The sequence below is a fragment of the Berghia stephanieae genome, chromosome 1, assembly GCF_034508935.2.
Source record: "Berghia stephanieae isolate SIO BIC M18660-M18661 chromosome 1, UCSD_Bste_1.3, whole genome shotgun sequence".
Lineage (NCBI taxonomy): Eukaryota > Metazoa > Mollusca > Gastropoda > Nudibranchia > Aeolidiidae > Berghia > Berghia stephanieae.
This window is the reverse complement of record NC_088360.1, coordinates 61,414,623-61,435,224: the sequence shown is the minus strand read 5'-3', so window position 1 is coordinate 61,435,224 and position 20,602 is coordinate 61,414,623. Positions and strand designations below refer to the sequence as shown.

At 34.9% G+C, this 20,602-nt stretch overlaps 2 protein-coding genes across 8 annotated transcripts in view; one reads left to right on the top strand and one right to left on the bottom strand.

Annotated features, from left to right (window-relative positions):
• LOC144978869 (uncharacterized) overlaps nt 1–18,852 on the top strand; it is a 27,065-nt gene extending 8,213 nt beyond the window's left edge. For all 7 annotated transcript variants that reach the window (XM_078925503.1, XM_078925458.1, XM_078925464.1 and 4 more), the window contains 7 exons: nt 1,120–1,672; nt 5,526–5,592; nt 6,660–6,916; nt 7,351–7,509; nt 12,364–12,504; nt 13,030–13,202; nt 13,601–18,852. In XM_078925503.1, the coding sequence (XP_078781629.1) occupies nt 1,156–1,672; nt 5,526–5,592; nt 6,660–6,916; nt 7,351–7,509; nt 12,364–12,504; nt 13,030–13,202; nt 13,601–13,879 (1,593 nt within the window). In that variant the 5' untranslated portion in view covers nt 1,120–1,155 and the 3' untranslated portion in view covers nt 13,880–18,852. The remainder of the gene's footprint in view (nt 1–1,119; nt 1,673–5,525; nt 5,593–6,659; nt 6,917–7,350; nt 7,510–12,363; nt 12,505–13,029; nt 13,203–13,600) is intronic.
• The window catches only part of LOC144978908 (dynein axonemal assembly factor 11-like), a 29,620-nt gene continuing 27,776 nt past the window's right edge, over nt 18,759–20,602 (bottom strand). Inside the window, exon 17 of the mRNA XM_078925516.1 lies at nt 18,759–20,602. Within this exon, the coding sequence (XP_078781642.1) occupies nt 20,419–20,602 (184 nt within the window). The 3' untranslated portion in view covers nt 18,759–20,418.

Genomic DNA, 20,602 nt, shown 5'->3' with positions numbered 1-20,602 from the left:
ACAAACACATACATACTGTCTCTCCCCCCCCCCCTCTCTCTCTCTCTCTCTCTCTCTCTCTCTCTCTCTCTCTCTCTCTCTCTCTCTCTCTCTCTCTCTCCATGTATCCCCCTCTTCCTTCTCTTGCGCTTCTTCTTGCATCCACATCCAACACCATCTCTGTACATTTACATTGTGTCCACATTTGACAAAATGTGATTTTTTGTAATCTTACATTTTTGAGTTATGTTGTTTGTCTCCTGACGAAGACCAAGGGCTGAAAAGTTGTTTGCTTTGTGTTGTTCCCTTATATATGAATCACATTTACTCATTTTATTTTTCTCTCCATCTTATCGGCACATTTAGGCACCTCTAGTTTTTGGTTTTACTACTTGTGTGCCAACAGTACGAAGAAAATTATCAGAAGATTAAGAACAGAATCTCACTCTATTCTACTCAAATAAAATATTTATTTTAAAAATTTTAAAGTTGAACATAAACTTAAAATTCACCTGAAAGTATAAAATTCAACCCGACACAGTGTTGTGAGCGGATGGGTCACATATAAACAATAACTCAATGATTCAGTTGATAGAGAGTTTTCAACTTACGCAATAGGATCTTTTTGGTATCGAAACAGATTTCGGATCCCTATCCCCCCCTCCACCTCCACCGACCACCACTAGTTCTTGCGGAAACTGCTTCGTGATGCCACAGTTATTCTGTAAAGTGTTTGACCAATATTTTTATATTCCTTTTCCCGTTACAAAAACTGAGATAAAGTCCAGATTCATGAGCTTTATGGTACAGAGAAATTATTATTACATACATTAAAGTGAGATCGCAGTTACCAAGTCCGAAGTGTTATTTTGCCGGGAACAATTTACATAGTATAGTCATCATTATATACAAGAGCTACTTAAGTGCCTCTTAGTAACACTTGATTATTCATCGTTATTGCATGCACTACAAAGACCAAGATTTTCTTTCCGTAAATAAATTAATGGTACTTGATCCCATCTTTGTCCTCAATAAAAACCCTACTTTGACCTCATTATGATATTTATTTTTATCTAGAATCTAATGTTAAACGGTTTACAACATACCGTTTACTTAAGTTTATATCTCTTTTCATTACAGGTAAAGTAAACTAATCATCAAAAAAGTCTGACCAGAATGAGAGTGAAGCACATAACAGTACTTTTGTCCATATTGTTCACTTTGACATCTGCTTCCATTGGCAGTCAAAGACTGAAAAGAATGGCGTTTAACTTTGCCAACAATAACGGTGCCTCTAATGACGGTATTGACTGGGAAGATGATTCCGCCAAAGCACCAACTTTAAATGACCCACCCCCTGATTTATCGCCTTGGAATGTCCATGTAAATGATGATTCTGAGATTAAACCTGCTGCTGTAAAGATTAATGCTGAGAGTTCGATTCAGTCGACACCACCATCAGCATTTTCCTCTACTACATTACATTATCGTTATGACTGTCGACCCAGCAAGAATTTCTGTCTCCTCGTAAGCCCTTGCAATAAAAATCTTCAATATTGTGCTATGGACCTGAAGTGCATAAACTATGTATGCGTTGATAAAATCTCCCCAGAACCAACAACAGTGATGAATTTCAACGGTGTTCCTGATATCAATCATACATCGCCACTGACAGTAAATACAGCAGTTAACTGTGAGTTGTATTTGTCTTATTCTCAACAAAATAAATTTAAACGATATGACAGGGGGGGGGGGGGAATAGACTTTTCACCTAAATGCAATACAGGAATCATGTCAGATTGTTGAGGACTAACCAATTTATGACAAGTGAAAGACGATGGTTTTGAATATGAGAAAAATATCACAGTGAAAGTCATTTGTCATAAATTTGTTGGTCTATTGAACTCTTACGAGTTAGTACAGTAAGTAATCTCAACAGCATTAGTTATAATATTGGCATTGATTGGCCTATCAAAATTCATATGAATAAAGTATAATATGGGACTCTGTGAGAAAAATACAGAGAGATGATATTGCCAGTAATAAAAAGATTGAAAGCTGACTCCAAAAACTTTTTAATTTAAAGTTCTAGCACTCATTTTGGAACCTGTGAAACGATCAGAGTAAATTGTACGAGGCATTATCTGAAAAAATATACAAAGATATAATTGTCAGTAAAAGATACCAATCCATGATTACTGTTTGTGTCCAGGCATTTAGCTCTCAATTCAAGTGAAATATGCTGTGTCTTATAGTTAACGCAAAGACACAATGTATACCCATCATCTTATGATGTAACTTATACAGTGAAACAACTTTTTATACCGACACATTTGAAACCTTCCCAAGTATGACGATATGAGTTATGACATGTGTATCAGGTTTACTAATTTCATCAAGGAACGGATTTATTTTGTAATCGACTGACAAAAAGATCATTGGTACTGATCGATAACTAGTACATTCACCATTGACAAAAAGATAATTGTCCCTGATTGATAACTAGTACATTGACAAAAAGATTATTGGTACTGATCGATAACTAATACATTCACCATTGACACATTGATCATTGGTGCTGATCGATAACTAGTACATTAACCATTGACAAAAAGATTATTGGTTGTCGCGTCTATGTAGGAGAGTGGTGAGTAGGAGTAGACAAATAGGAGTCAGATAGTTTCCCCATAAATTATCTGGTGCCGCTTTATTTTTTTCCCTGTTATAGTCGGGTTAACGCTCCTGACAACTCGACAGATAATAAGAAAGTGTTTTACGTATAAAGAAATAGGTAGTATAAATAGTGGTAGATTATTGGCATGTTATGTAGGGATAGGTAGGTTCAGAAGGCAAGTATTGATCCCCATTAAAGCATAAGTACTTTAATATAAATCATTAGAATTGCCTCATACAATAAGTTAACACATAATCAGCCACAGAATAAAAGTGCTTGTTTTAATTAATTAAATTTAGGCTGTAGGTAGTTCATTTCATCCCGCATCGTAAACTATTCATTTTTTATTATTTTTGTAAGAGTGCTTATCTTGTTGGATGTGACTGGTGGCGGCGCTAAGGTTTCTTCTGTTTAGTTGGAGAAGGTTCCATTTCCATTCCAGTTGTCTCAGTGGATCGCTTGTTAGATTCCACTCCGTATCAACTTGTAGCCAACAGACATTTACTTGATCTCCAGATGCATGTTTGGTCAGTACCCCGATCTGTGAAAATACCGGAGCAAATCTTTGACTAGTTGCAACATTTTTATATTCCTTATGAAAAGTGGTGTTGTGAGGGATTTCAATTAATACCCTTTACATCACCACTGATCTACATTGTGTTAGTCAGTAATTTAATTAACGGGATACATCAAAGTTAGTGGGATGGGGAGCATAATAATCAATACATATAAATACTGAATAGAACTATTGTGTATTAGCGATAGCACATTGGTAATGTAATTTGTGTAATGTAATTCATTCATTCGGAAGGCATACATATACGATATATATATAAAGATAGTGGATGAAATACTTTGTTATACATGAAATACATGAGTTATTGATTTCTGTTATTTTAAGTTGTGTCTACTTACGGCCAGGCGAAAGACAATATTAATTATTACTTACTACACATACTATTTTTAAATGGCATTAATTAATAATAACACGATGTAAGTCCATCACCTACCCCTATTCACACATGTTTCTCACTAAGTAGAATTTTCGAGTCCCCACTTGTGGATGTCAGTGGTAAGGAAGATGAAATGGGAGAGAGAGCACGATGGCTGATTTTTTTGTTTATATATATTTCTCACGGAAGTTAGTGAATCACAAGGAACTGGTGATATTCCAGGATTCGGCCTTGCCTGTTTTTTTACTGGTGGTTTTCTTGAGACCAATTGTATTCTGCGTGTCATCGTTGTTAGCGTCTTGTAATCTTGTGAATTCCTTATTAGGTCGTTTATTATGCGTATTTGACCATGGGCGGTCAAAATCCACATGGCCCTCTCGCCTAGCGACTAGGTGTGAATTAATGCAGTGTCAATGCAGCGTTGATCTCGTAGCTATAGCAGATGTCCTTTTAATGCAGTGTCAATCCCATAGCTATAGCAGATGGCCTTGTAATTATACAAAGAGCAATAACAATTAACATATGGGCGACGCTGTGAGAATATGTATTGATTTATTTACAGTCCTGGAAAAGTTAAAAAGGATTTGAAATAGATCACTTCATTGGTACTGATCGATGACTAGGACCATTGACAAAAAGATTATTGGTACTAAACGATAATTAGTACATTCACCATTGACAAAAAGATTATTGGTACTGAACGATAATTAGTACATTCACCATTGACAAAAAGATTATTGGTACTGAACGATAATTAGTACATTCACCATTGACAAAAAGATTATTGGTACTAATCGATAACTAGTACACTCACCATTGACAAAAATCATTGGTCCTGATTGATAACTAGTAAATTAACCATAGACAAAAAGATTATTGGTACAGTGACCATTCACAAAATGATTATTGGTACTGATCGATAAATAGTACATTGACCATTCAGAAAAAGACTATTGTAACCGATATATATGCCTTCTGAAAGCTCCTCATGCTAAGGGAATAACTCAAATATTCCCTCAACTAACCCAAAGAAAAATAAAACCTATTACATTTAACTAACCCTAATAGGAAAAAACAAACACGTTAACACCTTTACTAAGACATATGACTAACCCTAATATAAGACAAAAGCCCTCCGACCTCGAGCTAACCTTAATAGAAAAAACAAGGAACAACCTAGTACTGCTTTCAATACTTAACAAAACAAAATGGCAACGGAAAACCAAAACAATGGCCGCATTAGGAAAGTTTAAACTTTCACTAATCTATCCAGGCTTGTTCTAGAGTTTTTAAAATGCTACTATATATTGACAGATAGAATAACTAAACTCATGACAAAATATTCACGGTGAAAATACAAGCGTCGGACAGCTCTGATGGCCTCTGGGTGGCTTGAGAATGCTTTAGAAGGGCTCCGGACGGCAATTAGTAGGACCCCTTTGCACCACTATAGGATGGTGTTGATTCAGTTATTATTCGCGCTGTGATGTTACCAACACACGAGTCGGCGCAGTGCGTGAATCGAGTGAGAGTAAAAAGGCAGTATGTTGTTGACGAGTTGGTGAAAGACAGTGTAGTTATAATTTCTACGTTTTATTTTTTAAATTAAAGTATGCTGTTAATGATTTATAAAAGATTGGTGCGGTACTTGGCACCATTCGATCCAATGGCCCCACGCCCCTGATGGTGGTTCAAGCAAGCCAAGATAATGGGAAAATAAGTAAGAGTTAAGAGTTAAGACTATTGACATAACGAAACAAATTTTATGGATTTTTCACGTAATGCCTATCATTACCCTTTGTATTTATAAACTTGTATTCAATTGTTGCTTTTTAAAAAAATGTTATTGTTGTTTATATTAAATATAATTTTCCACTCATAAACATGTCTTACTAATTTTACGAATATAACTTTACCAGTATCAACCAGTGAACCTTATACCCTGACAACTGGAAGAAGCAGAAAATGCCCAGGTTCTAGTTATCTGTAAGTAGTAAATGACCATTTCACAAGTAATCTCAAACTGCGTTGCATAATTCATTTTAATTGAACACACACATGCAACTTTTTGGCCATGGTTTATAATGCGTTTCTTGTTCACTTTACATTATTTACTTTTGACAAGTTTAAGTAAAGTGTTCTGGACACGCAAAATAAACTTGATGGGTTTTTTTTTTTCCTTCTTAGAATGGCCCGAGGTTGACTACTAACTTGTCATGTTAAAGATCTTTCATCTGGACCGGTTTGTTACGAAGGGTTAAAAAGGCAGTCCCTACCCTTGCCATGATTATATAATATTTTAAGCATGATGTATTTTGTATTGTTTTCTCGTAATAGTATTGATATTGATATACATATTATTTATTGGAAATAAAATAAAAGTGTGCAAACAGTGAAATTTGAGAGAGAGAGAGAGAGAGAGAGAGAGAGAGAGAGAGAGAGAGAGAGAGAGAGAGGGAGAGAGAGAGGGAGGGAGGGAGGGAGGGAGAGAGAGAGAGAGAGAGAGAGAGGGAGGGAGGGAGGGAGAGAGAGAGAGGGGTGGGGTTCATGTATCCCAAAATCTCTACATTTTTGTCTGCATTTGACCTCTTCAAACTTCAATGCTATGTTGAAAAGGGGGCCTAGGAAAATTGATGTGTGGAATCGAACTTGGTTATTTCCTGTGGTTAAATTACTTTGTGTTATGTTTTGATTCAAAGATGAAAATTCATTCCTTGCTTTAACTGTATAGAAATAATCTTGAGATAAATAGATTATGATGAAGGCTTACTGTGAAAAGAGCTTGGTGATTTAAAAAAAATAATTTTTGTGTGGATTTATTTTTGAGGGGTGGCGGAGGAGTGACCAAGTGGAAAAGACATTTCACAAACAGTGAATTGACCCCGGTTCAAGTCCGACTTTTGGTATTATTTTTTCTTGACAAGAAACTTAGCCGCTGTCACTCTTTTAATTTTATTATTTATTTGTTTTGCTTGATTGACTAGAAAGATTTTTTACGCCAGACTAAGTGAACTTTCATTTAAATTGAATACATATTTTATCTATTTCATTAGTTGCGTTCATGGCTACTGCAAACAAAAGAAATGGCACAGTGGAGGCATTTCATTGAAATGTTTGTGCGACAAAGGGTGGATTGGGGACAAGTGTGACGAGCCATGCACAATCGATTGTATTCACGGCAATTGCATGGTTATCAAGCCACAAGGGGTGTATTTGCCCCCAGAAAACATCACTGATCAACACATGAAATGTAATTGTCAATCTGGTTGGCAAGGAACATTTTGCCAAGAGGAGATTCCAGATATAGCAAGTAAGTCGTCTGAAATGCCCACTTACAAAATATCTTTTTTATACATTTTGGCCAGGAAAACAACATTTGAGTCATATTATACTGATTATATGAAGTCTCGAGTTAAAGAGCTTTTGACAAGTTTTTGTAATTGCAATTCATAATTAAGTATTACAGTATTGGATTTTGTGTTACCTATGACATCTCCAAAGTATTGAAATATTGAGGCAAAATAGTTTTTTAAGATAAAACGTATTGTTGATTAAATGACTTATGACCTATTTCATTATGTAAATCATTACTTAATGAACAAGATTATCATCTTAATGAACAAGATTATCATCATTGTCATTACTTCTACTATTTTTCTAAATATGCATAGACCTTATTGATATCACATTAATTATTGTTTCCTTGGTTTAAGATGAAATGACTGTCATTATTTTCAATTTCAGAGGAAGCTGCTGAAAGAATCAGGACCATTGTCTTTTCATTAGGTGCAGCACTGATTTTTGTCATAGTAGTATCTTCTATAGTACTTGTCATGCTGTGGAGAAAGAGGGTCATTTTCGTAATGAAGCTCGTTTATTTCTTCAAAATGGAAATAAAAGATGGTAGGACGAATTATTTGTTTTATTGAGTGCATAATGAAGTTTGTCATAAGTATTTGAATCTTAAAACTTATGAATTGAAAACTTTTTCTATCAATTTTTCAAATGATATTCTGCTTGCACAATTGTAAAGTCAGACAGATATTTGAGGGGTAAGTAGTGCACCTTACAGGCAGTCGTGTTTTGATTGCTGTGATCATTTTCTAATTTTTACTTTTGATCTGCAAGTTCTACCTATCCATATTTTATATCGTTTTAATCGTGATCTTTTTGTGCATAGGACTGAATAGTCTGTATCAGATTTTAAAAGTGATTTTTTGAATTGATACAAAACTGTTTTATCCTGAATATCCCAAGAACAGCTTTTTTAAACATAGATTTATTCCTAGCCATAATTGTATTCACTGTGATGGCTAAAATTAGCCACTATTTTTATGACCAAAACAAAAACGAACCAGGTGTGTTTGTCACAGAAAACAAATGGAAATAAGAGTCAATTAGGTTGCTGTCCAACATATAATTACTGTTCACCACGACCTCCACCAATTCGCGTAAACATAAACACACAGAGAAATGCAACGACAAATACTACCAAATTAAAGAACCCAACTAAAGTTTAAAATTAACAACTAAATATAAAATTATACAAAATGATGACTCAATCAACCAATTTGAATGTGGTGACAAATCGTCAAGCCTCTTATCTCAAAATAAAACCTTAATAAGAAACAAGTCTGAGAAGAGTGATGAACAACTCAGTTGTAGAGGAGGCTCCCCAACTATGAACACGGGTCCCACTAAAGAGTAAAGCTAATCAAATAAAGAAAAAGTCTCACTCATTAAGGACAACAGTTGTCATTGTACAAAGTTTGATAGCAAAAAACGTTGAACTATGGCACTTAATACAAAATTCAAAACCAGATGTTTATTATGCCACTGAAACATGGTTGAAACCAGAAATTGAAAACTACGAAATCTTACCACCAGAATCAAGGCTGCAATATATTTTGGAAAGACAGAAAAGATGGTTATGTCAGAGTACTGCTAGCTTTTGACAATAATTTTAACTTGCATCATCTAGACATAAAGACCAACTGTGAGACTATCTTTGTTAAGCTATGTTCCAATAAAACCAATATTACACTCGACACAATATACAGAACCCTATCACTAAACTCAGGAAAACAAATGGAACAAATGGTGGAATTATCAAAATGCCTTGACAGCCTCAGCACCGATGATGTAATAATAATAGCAGATGATTTCAACCGACTGGACATTGACTGGACAAACAAAATTATTACAGGTCACCAATACCCGATTGCGGTAAATACAGCAATTATTGAAAAGATGTGGACATAGACAAAAAAAAATCAGATCCCAACACGTGGAAGAAACATCCTTGATTGATTTTCTACAAACAGACCAAGCCTTGTGACCGATTGCAAAATAGTACTGGGGGTCAGTGACCATGATATAATCAAACGGAGAGTAAGACAAAAACAGAGAAAATCCTAGCACAACCCCATACAGTCCTTATCTGGAACAAAGCAAACAGTTCACATATTAGAAAAGAGACAAGTGATGTGACAGACACAGAGGTAGCATGGGACTCTATCCGCAAGCATCTATCTCTATGGTCAATGACTTCTCACTGGAACTTGACAAAGGTGGACAAACCGACCTGAAATTTCTTGATTTCGAGAAAGCTTTTGAAAAAGTACATCTCCAAAACATCCAGAAAGTTGGAATAATTGATCAGACACTGACATAGATAAAATCATTTCTGACTGACAGAACCCAACAAGTAGTTATATAGGCCAGGTAACCTCAGAAGTCCACAAAGGATCGCATCTAGGTACTTTGCTTTTTCTTGATTTCACTAACTTGATTTCCCTGATTGCTTAACATCTGAAGTTCGTCTATTTGCAGATGACACTGCACTCTACAAGCACATCCACTCAATTGAAGATAGCATTGAACTTAAAAAAGACTTTGCAAAACTGGAAGCATGGGAGAAATCATGGCTTATGAGCTTCAATGTAAGCATATTCAACGTTCACGTTCTGCCGATATCAAACAAAAAAACACATGTAAACTACGAGTTCCCCCTACATGGCCAAAAATTAGATAAGTCAAATCTGCTAGATATCTTGGACTAAATATTACCCATAACCTCAAATGGAAATCACGTTTCCCAAATATAACATCAAAGACACACAAAACAAGTGCTTTTTTACTACGAAACCTCAGTGGCTGTCCCATCAAAACTCAGACACTGACCTACAAAACTATAGTAAGACCCATCCTCGAATATTCAAGAATAGTATGGGATCCTTACACAAAAACTGTTATCAACAATATCGAAATGGTATAAAATAGAGCTGCAAGGAGAATAACTAATAATACTCATATAACAAGTGTAACAAAACTCACAGAAAGCTTAGGTCTGGAAAAAATGCAATATTGTCGCAAAAGAAACAAGATATGTACCTTCAAAAAAATTACTACAGGCAACACAAGCATAAAACTCCCCAACTACATAAAACCAAAAAAAAAAAACAGACGAACAAGAGGACACGCCAACAGACTATCAATTCAAATATCAAGAAACCCGCCCACCCTCTTTCTTTCCCTCCCCCTTCGCTTATGGGGTTGATAGAAACTAAAAACAATATAGAATTTGAAAGGTCTTTTGGAAGCGTGGAAAAAATACTAAATAATGAAATGATCATATTTTGAATATGTGTGTGTGTCATGAAATTCATAAATGTGAATTTTAGTCTGGATCATCTATTAAAGGGGCTACTACAACGACCACAAATAAGAACAGTGCAGTAAAATGCATATACTACTACTACTACTACTACTACTACTACTACTACTACTACTACAGTCCACTCCGGATAATCGCAACTCGGTTAATCGCAACATTTCCCAAGAAACTGAATTAATTCTATATAAAAGTCACTGGTTAATCGCAACAAACTTCGGTTAATCCCAACAAATTTTCACCCTCAAAAAGTAAAAGTGGTAAATTCAGGAATTCAATCAAACAAAATATCATGATTAAATTTCATCATGGATGAAATCGTGACAGGTGGAAGAATCAAGAGTGAGCGTGGTTTAATGCTACAGCAGTGTGTCATCACTCTATTAGAATCAAAGCAGGGTGGGGATTTGCAGTATGGGTTTGTGATGTGATCTCTGGCCATTAAACAGGAGGGGAAGGGGCTGTGCATAGTCCTGACAACAGGTAGACAATGACAGTTGTAAAGAGAGACTGAGCAATTTCCTTTGTTTTGGGATTGACAACTGTGAATTGTGACCAAAGAGTTTGGTGAGATCTTATTGTCTATCATCAAGGCTCATCTTTATGACTCTTATAAATGTTAAGAACAAATCCACATCTGAATAAAATTTCGGCTTGCATCATATCTGCTTTTAGTTGACTAACCTATACAGGGCTGCCATATGGTTTTTGTTTCAATCAAATTTGCTCAGTCTGTGGTGGACTAAGAACAATATTTACAACAACTGGTTTGAGTTTACCATATATATGTGTAAAATATTGCAATAGAGGACAGGAAAGTCAACTTCGTTTAATTGCAACTTCGGTGAAACGCAACATTTTCGCTGATCCCAAGGTGTTGCGATTACCCGGAGTGGACTGTACTACTACTACTACTACAAATTCAACGTTCAACGTTCTAATGATATCAAACAAAAAAAAACACCTGTAAACTAAGATCACCTCCTACATGGCCAAAACATATATAAAGTCAAATCCTCATCATGTAATGACCAAACGAAAATTTTGGAAAAAAGATCAAGAACAAAATTTGGTGATAGATCGTTTGCTTGTTTCGGTCCCAAGATTTGGAATAAACTATCACGTGGTCTGAGGGAGTGCAAGTCTGTACCTGCCATTAAAAAGAATCTCAAGACACATCTTTACTGTATTTGTTTTTATTGACACTTATGGATTCTTGATTTGGCTATGAATTCATTGTATTGTATGTTCTATTTTATGTTTTTTCCAAATTGATAATTTACATTGTAAAGTGCCCAGAGCTTGTGTTTTACACAAGAATGAGTGCTGTATAATAATAATAATGATGAAAAGAAATTATTATTATTATTATTACAGTTCACTCCGCTTAATCGCACATCGGTTAATCGCACACTCCGCTTATCCTACACATTCCCGAAAAACATATCTTTTTCTATATAATCACTCCGCTTAATCACACACCTTCTCTGCTGAATCGCTACACCTTTATTCCCTATTAATTGGACAAGAATATACCCTTCAGCAGTGAACTAGCATCTTAGGAACTATTGGACTCCGTTCATCCATACACTGGGTGGGGTACCTGACCTCCCATAGTGGGCAGGGAAGTACTTACTGTGTCTTCTATCCCCTTATATGTTTTCCAACTTGCTCTGTCTTTGTCTTTGAATGAGATTACTTGGTTTTGTCTTGGCCCTGGCTGGATACCATGGCTGAGAGGGAAACAGTCAAATGTATAGTTAGTTTATGGAGATGATATTTTTTTCGATGTAAAGCATTTCTCCATTATGCACCTTATTATGTTTTGTATACATATTATTATTATTCGCACACTCCGCTTAATTGGCACACTGACCCAAACTCCCGAAGGTGTGCGATTAAGCGGAGTCAACTGTATTATTATTATTATTATTATCATTATTATTATTATTATTATTATTATTATTATTATTATTATTATTATTATTATTATTATTATTATTATTATTATTATTATTATTATTATTATTATTATTATTATTGTTATTATTATTATTATTTCATAATTATCGCTGTTTCTAAAGATGGCAGATTCTATGATGCCTACATTTCTATGGGGACGTCATGCAGAGGGATAGACTTTGTCAAGAATAAACTTTGTCCTAAACTGCAAGACTCCGGCTTCAATGTGTATGTTCAGGCAAGAGATCAGTTGGCGGGAGAGGGTAAGGGTTTCCTTTAAATTTTTGTTTGCTTTGTAAATTTAGATGGTGCCAAAAATCCTAAATGTTCATAAATAAGAGAAGATCAGCAATTCAGATCTATGGGGTAAAAAGAACTAACCAAACATCAAATGTATATCGATATTGGAGAGAGAAAAAAACGGGTTTGAAGAGGACAAACTAGGAAATCTCAGACAAGATAACACCCTTGTTTGGAACTTTCAAATCAGGAGAGAAAGGCAAAGAAACACCCAGCAGAGAGACCTCTTGACTGTTTTGCCCTCAATGAAGACAACCAAAATGATCAGCCAAGGACCAGAGAAGAATTTAAGTCTTGTCGTTGATGACAGTATACCCCAAAGGGTTGGCATGCCTTTGTAAATTAGTAAGGCAGGGTATAGTTATACATAGATATTATTGTTGGTTCAAACTCGTCAATTTGTGTTGGTGTCTGTGTATTGTTTACTTTTCTAAGCTATAATATGCAATCTAAATGTAAAAATCCAATTTTCAAAACATTAATTACAGTTATGGTTGAGTCCATTCACAAAGTTATGGAGCAAAGCAGAAGAACAATTCTTATCATCACGCCAGAATACTTACAAAACGAATGGAGCAAATTTGAGTGTGTCATTGCTCAGATTGAGACTTTGAAACTACATCAGCGTATCATTCCAATCGTTCTAGAAGACATTTCCGAAGTAAGTTTGTATACTTTCCTCTTGGAATGACCTTTACACTTACAATTTGAAGATACCGTTTTAAAAAAAAATAATTAACTGATTTTCAATTTTATTAAAACAAGAAAGTGTTTACTCTACTTGTCAAAGAGAGGCAATAGTATGCTTTGCACGATTGTGACCATTAATAATTTACTTTTCCATCTCTACCTTCTTGTTTTTTTAAACAAAGATTTATATTAAAATGAAATTACCATTAAACTACTTTTGAAATAAATGCTTATTCAGAATTATAGATGTTTGTGGCAGTGCTATAAATTATTTGATTAAAAATAATAGTGCTCAGTTTCATAGAAGTCGCCAGTCTTTTTGACAACAAACAACTGACTTTTTCATTTTTCTTCTGTCTCTTTCTTCAGGAAAAGCAAAACATGAACAAGACTCTAAAGCACATTTTAGCGTCGGTGAAGTGTCTGAAATTCCCTACAGTAAAGTCCAGTGAGACTGAGTCTTTGAAGGAAAAGAAAAGAAAAGAAGAGAGATTTTGGAAAAGGCTTCGACTTACAATGCCTAAAAAGCAGAAAACAGCTGTTGAGGAACCACGGACAGAAACTTCAGACCTTGAAGATATCGTTGTTGCAAGAGATGCAAGGCCTATAGATATTAGCTCTGTAGATGTTATGTACAGCGCTGTTTGATAAAAAACATTGTATCATTTCAATTATGTGGCAACATGATACAACGCTCTGACAGGGTGATGCCACATTGTGATGACAACCCATTTTTTGGTTGAAAAAGCCAATTCAAGTTGAGACACTGAGAATGTCCTTTGTCTCCTCAGAACATTTCAAAGAATGTTTTCCCAATGTTCTTTATTGATGCGAAGCCACAATCATTCAGTTGAAATCAACTCTCCATCCACTTTCTTCTCACTATATCTTCTAAAATTAAAAAAAAAATATATTATATACCATCGCCTAGGCATTCCATGAAGGAATACAGATAATCCATCAAACAATATGTCTGATGTCAGCAAGAATCACCCATGTTATCCAAAGTGAGCAAATTGGGGGTTAATAATCTTGCCCAAGGAAACAAAACAAAAGTGCTTGAGGTGGGGCTCGAACCCGGGACCTTCCCAGTCAGAGTGCAATGCCTTAACGACTCGACCACTTTGCCCCCCTTCTTCTATATTGTCCTACTAAAACAAGATGATCACAGTGCATATCAAATGTCACAGAAATGCAAAACTTTGTATTATCTTGATTCCTGGCATAACCCTAGGATCAAGTTTAGATTTACTGGAGAACATCACATTCACGTGCAAAAGCTTTGCCAAATTACAAAAGCCAGACAGCAACTGGGTGAATGGAATTTCCGTGGAGACAGATGGATTGTATTTGCACAACATATACCCCTATACCTGTTTTATGATTTTCCACAAGGTCCTGTCCAGGGGTCTGTGATTGTCACATGATTTAGTGTACTGTTGACTACATCAGCAATCACGAGAAATAATGGTTTGAATTAGCATCATCAGCTTACTTAAAAATGAAAATATCAATATCTCAGTGATACTTTTATTTATTTATTGTTTGTTTGATTTTGTTATTTTTTCTTCTTTGTTTCGTTTTATTGATATTTTAATCCATAAAATATTTCTGTGTATAATAATATTGATCTTCAGGAAAATGTGACTCTTTTGTCCAATTTTGTTTTCCAAACTTCTGGGGATAATCCTCACTATATATAAATGAAAAAAAAGCTGATCTCGGAGTTGAAAGTGAAAAAACAAATGTGTCTCTTTTTTAGGATGTACATAATCTTGCAAATAGCACAAGATTGACTCATACATTTAAAAGTACTTTACACATTCACGTTATTTATAGTGTGTTAACAGATTTCAATACTTTAGTTTTTATATAGAAAATACAGAGATAAAATAAAGAACAGAAGGAACAAAACTAAAAATTCTATTCTTTGACCAGAAATACATGCAAAGTGGCATTAATGATTGGGTCTCCTAATAGCTCAGTAGGAAGAGCACTTACTTCACACACAAAGACTGATCAATCCCGGATTCTGTCGAGATTTTCTGACCCCTCCCCCCTGGTCCACCCAGCAGTGATTGGGTAACTGGGTCTGTTAGATCTGATAGAAAGTACTTTGCAATAGACTAGCATCCCAATCAAAGGACAGCTAACAATTGCTTTTGTTCGTTTCAACTATAGAAACTGGGTTAAACTCTCGCTCCATGGGCCTTATGGGCGACGATGACATTATTGGAGTCGTATTATTGTTTTATTATCGCAAGAATCACGTTTTTTTACTATTGTTCCAAAACCACAATAGCATTACTATTACTTTTTTGTTTTGAAAAATATACATTGTTGGCGTGGTTTGGTTCCACTGTTTTTATATTAGAAAATATAAAGAGAAAGAAAATTATAAACCCCCGCCCCCAAAAGATTAAAAAAAAAAAATTCTTCTTGAGTTTGCATCACACTGTATGGATAACATTCTCAGTTTCTTTCTCTCTTGCATGAGGATTTTATTGAAGATCAAATGTCGAGACATTGTATGTTTTGAATTATTTTTGTTAAATATCTGAGTGATAGTGGGATGACACTCGCTTTTGGATCGGAAGGTCCTGGGTACGAGCCTTGCTCGGCGCATAGTTGAGTCCTTGGAAAAGAATGGGTGGGGATCCTGACCTCCCATAGCGGGCAGGGAGGTACATACTGTGTCTTCTATCCCCTTATGTCTGTTTTCCAACATGCTTTCTGTCTTTGTCTTGGAATGAGATTACTTGGTTTTTTTCCTGGCCCTGGTCGGAGTCCTGCCTGGGAGGGAAACAGTCGAATGCATAGTTATTGTTTTGGGAGATGATATTTTTTTCCTTGTAAATCATCTCTCTGGTATGTATTATTATATGTGTTATTTTTAATGTATAATGTTAGCATTTGAGTGTGTTCCTCTTTGTCGGATTTTGTTCTTGTGTCCGGATGAGACTTATAGGTGATCTCAAACTAAGTACATGGGTGGTATGCTCTTGGAATCTACATCTGATCCCTATTTGTTCCCAGTTCCCCTTAGTATTACTTTCTCTTGGGTGCTTCAAATCTAATTCTAGAACTTTTTACTATCCCATTTTCTTCCTTTTTACTGGCGCTGATATAACCTAAATGTGTTGCAAGCGCCGTAAAACCCTTAAAAACAAAAACAAATCCTTGGAAAAGACTCTTCACTCACATTCTCTCACCGTACTCAGGTGTAAAATGAGTACCACCCGTTTAAAAAATGTAATGTCACCTAAGTTAAGTGTTACTGTTGGCCTGGGATCCCTTGTTAAGCGCGTAAAAACTCTCATCTTCTTTTTTTTTTTACTCATATGTTTCTTTTTAGGACAAGTCTAAACCCTATAAAATCACTTTAGGGTTGTAGTATTGCCCATCTTCATAGCAATATTCAGTGGGGCAATATATTACATTGTAAGACATTGTCTAACTTGCATTGACTAGAGCATCTAATTCAGGTCACATATTACAGGAAATACACCAAAAACATTTTTTTAAAAAGTTCAATGTCAAAAGGAGTCACCCATGTTATTTCCTTGAGCTCGTTGAGAGTAAATAATCTTGAATCATGTTACAACTTAATGTCTAATTCACTCGACTACCTCACAGATATGAAGATAAGACTATTATACAGTGCAACACACATTCAAGGAACTACAATTAGAGGGGACAGTTTGACGAATATGTAAACATAGCTGTACTGTAAGACAAGAGACACAAACTGTGATGTAGCTTACTGTATAGTATAGATAAAACGAAGTTGACACATCACTCGGTTCTTAGTTATTGTTTTTAGCCAGCCATTATTTAGCAATGACTATCCCGCACAAATCTTTGGGCCTCTTTTTCGCTCACGATGTGCCCGAATTCGCGTCAAAATATGGGACGAAGCCGTTTCGTATATGCTATTTAAAAGAATTAATTACGACGCTGTTTATCGATGAATATGACTGAAAGTTGGCACACAGAAAAAAGGTCATTTTAGATTATGTCAGGCGACAAAACTCGTGCGATTACCAGAAGACCGTTAAAAATAGATTTTTACTCTTTGGAGTAAAATATTTCTAAAACTACCGGGCGTGGAGGTTTTGTCGCTGACAAGGTAATACATGAACATTTCTTCTTTTTGGTTGTAAAATTTCATATGAATATGACGAGTACTTTTCCCGTATTTTACAAAACACCATCCTAATTTGCTCTTCAAGTTTCAATCTTTTAATCCACTTATTACGCAAGATACAACCAAAGGTTGAAAAAAAATGCCGAAAAAGCATCCCATATTTTCGCGTTTTTTTTCTCTTTGCGGGTCATCCAAATAAATGACATCTTTGAAACTGCATAACTTGTTTATTCATGAATGGATTTTCAAAATTCAAAAACATTTTTACTCAGTGGAGATAGGGCTATGATTTTAGACAAAAATTTTCCTCAAAAAGAGAAAAAAACATTTTTCATAGTTATTGCTACATTATTATGTGTAGTTCTCACTAAACTGTATTAATCAGACTATGTACATGGTTACACATAGTTATGTGTTTTGGTACATTATTTTAGGCGAATGTTGTGAGCTTTTTGGCTAAGGGCAAAGCATCAATATGATCTAAATGTTTGCGCATCCTAGACTCATAGATTCGTGCCCTTTTGTTGGCAAAATAATGAATATCATTCACTCCTGAGTTACTCGCTTAAACATACAAAATACACACCACCATGCCATACATCAGGACATGGTAGGATGTTGGGGAAGCATGAAGGGGGAAGGCACTTGTCTACACAAGCCTAATCTTCATAAAACTGAATCCATGGCTATCTAGTGCTTGTCACAGGCAATTGAAAAATTAAGCATAGCTTTGTCAAGTGTTGCAATGCAATTTCTTCATTAGTGTGTCAACAAACAGTATCGTAATAAATATTCACACATTGTGGGTCTGATTGTTTCTGGACAGGCAAGCACTTAAGATGGCTATGCCTGAGACTGACCAAAAATTGATTTCAATTCAGGAGGATCAGTTTCAGGCTATAAGTTCATTAAGGCTACGGCACAACCCAGCTTGCACACTCTCTCTCTCTCTCTCTCTCTCTCTCTCTCTCTCTCTCTCTCTCTCTCTCTCTCTCTCTCTCTCTCTCTCTCTCTCTCTCTCTTTCAATGTTGGACCTAAGTCTCTGTTTAGTTTGTTGAAACCGTGAAATCATTCGTGGATGCCATGAAAAATTAATAAAGACAATGACAGACATAATTTGGAATTCTGTCCTTGTTTGTTTAGCCTGTGAATTTGTTGAATGTGTGTTGGATGAACCCGTGTTGCACTGTATAATCTGTTCAGTAATCGAAAGATAATTATTGACCAATAATACTATAAGCCATATTACTATGAAAGATATTCATAATCCCTCGAGCATTTTACATTTATTTTAGAGGTCTGCAATGAGTTTAAAACATTTTTTTTTTTGCTTGGATCACATTTTATTGTTGAAAAAAATCTACATTTAATTGACATTGTTATAATGAAAATGTTTTATTTATGTACAGAATCAATATTATGTTGATGAAGTGTAAATGCAAATAAATCAAGCATTCTATTTTTAACACAAAATCCAATGTTATCTTTTTGTTTTACTTTCTTTTTCCTTTGTTAATTTTTATGTTATATATACGGGGTGGAGGGAAAGAAAAATGTATGGTGAAACATTATCTAAATGTGATGAAAATTGTTGTAAAACGCTTTAAGAAAACATTAAGAAACACATACATGGGTAGAGAAATGATTTCTTCCTCCCTATGGGACAATGGATTCTTTAACTACCCACAGCTTTGATCTCTCTTCTATCCCCCTATATTATCTGCCATGCGGCTTTTTTAGCATGGAGTCTTTTGTTGAGAGGGAAGTAGTCGCGGTTTTGAGGGAAATAGTCATTGTTTTTCCTCTTTGTGTGATCATATTTTACGTTATAAATTATCTCAACATTATAATATAAAACCACATGAGAGTGTCCACTTTTGATGGAGATCAATATACATAGCAGTTCTAATGTGTGACTTTTAAGTGATTTTAGACCTACATCAAGGATATTATAGTTTTTTAAATTTTCTTCTGATAGATTGTCTGATTGTTTTATTAAGTACAAATATCTTAATCTAAATCTTTTGGCTTTTCTATCTCTAACAGAGTGGTGCTGAAAATCCGTTAAGTAGTGTATGGGCTATTAAAACCAGTATTTAAAAATTCATTTAATGCGGTTTATAAAGTTCCAATAAAATTTTGACAATATACAAATACAAACAAAAAAAAGTTATATTTCGAGAAATGACAGTTTAATGGTAAAACTTTTTTTTAAAAAGAAAAAAAAAAAACAAAAAAAAAATAATATGAACACACCTAATCAACTGCACATACATGCAGGCTGCATAAAACATAATCCCCCCCCCCCCCCCCTTTTTTTTTTTTTTAAATTTCAAATCAGTAATCAGGATTATGAACAGAAAAACGTGATTCTCCCCCTCCTCTAACTGTCTTATTAAATATTTAAAAATCGAAATTAAACAACCATCAATATAAACGAGTAAAATAGAACAAATATTACATTTCTTCTTGTGTACTCGATGGGTTTTCTGGTCTGTTTTTAAATGCAAAAAAATACCTATTTAAATCTTTACAAGAAAAAACCCCAAAAAACCCCAGACCAGATTGAACTCCGGACAATCAATACTAAAAAAAAGTCAACAATTTCAACATATAAATTTGATTTACTTTGTCGTCCATCACCCAAACTACACAGACTAAAAAGAAATAATAGAAAGGTATCCACTATATGGCCATATCTTCAATTTATTGAACATTTCAGCAGCATATTTTTTAAAAGCACAAAGGTATCTGAAACTGAAAGAGCATATTGCTTTTATTTAACTATTTCTAAACTTTTCTTTAAATGTAAAAGAAAAAAAGTAAACAAAGAAATACTTCCATTGACTGCATTTCACAATGGCCATGCGATTTATTGAGTATTCAAAGATGAAGAGGTTGCATTTAAGCAAGCAGAGCATTACATGAAAACACAGTGTGCTCCGAGCAACGTTTTATCCTATTTTAACTTAATTCAATTAATAAGTGTTGCTTAACAATTGAACGGCCAATAATACAATGCCAAAGAATTATTTAACTTCAAATTAATGGCGGCACATCAGGATCATCTATAAAATCTTTACTGTTGCTTCTCTCCTCAACATTCGATACAAAAATGCGACTTCCAAAAGGTGCAGCAGTCTTTTCAGCTGCCTTATTTTCCGAGATGATATTTGAAAGGTCAACTGTCTTCTTTGCATCTGGTTCGACTTCAAGAAAGTTC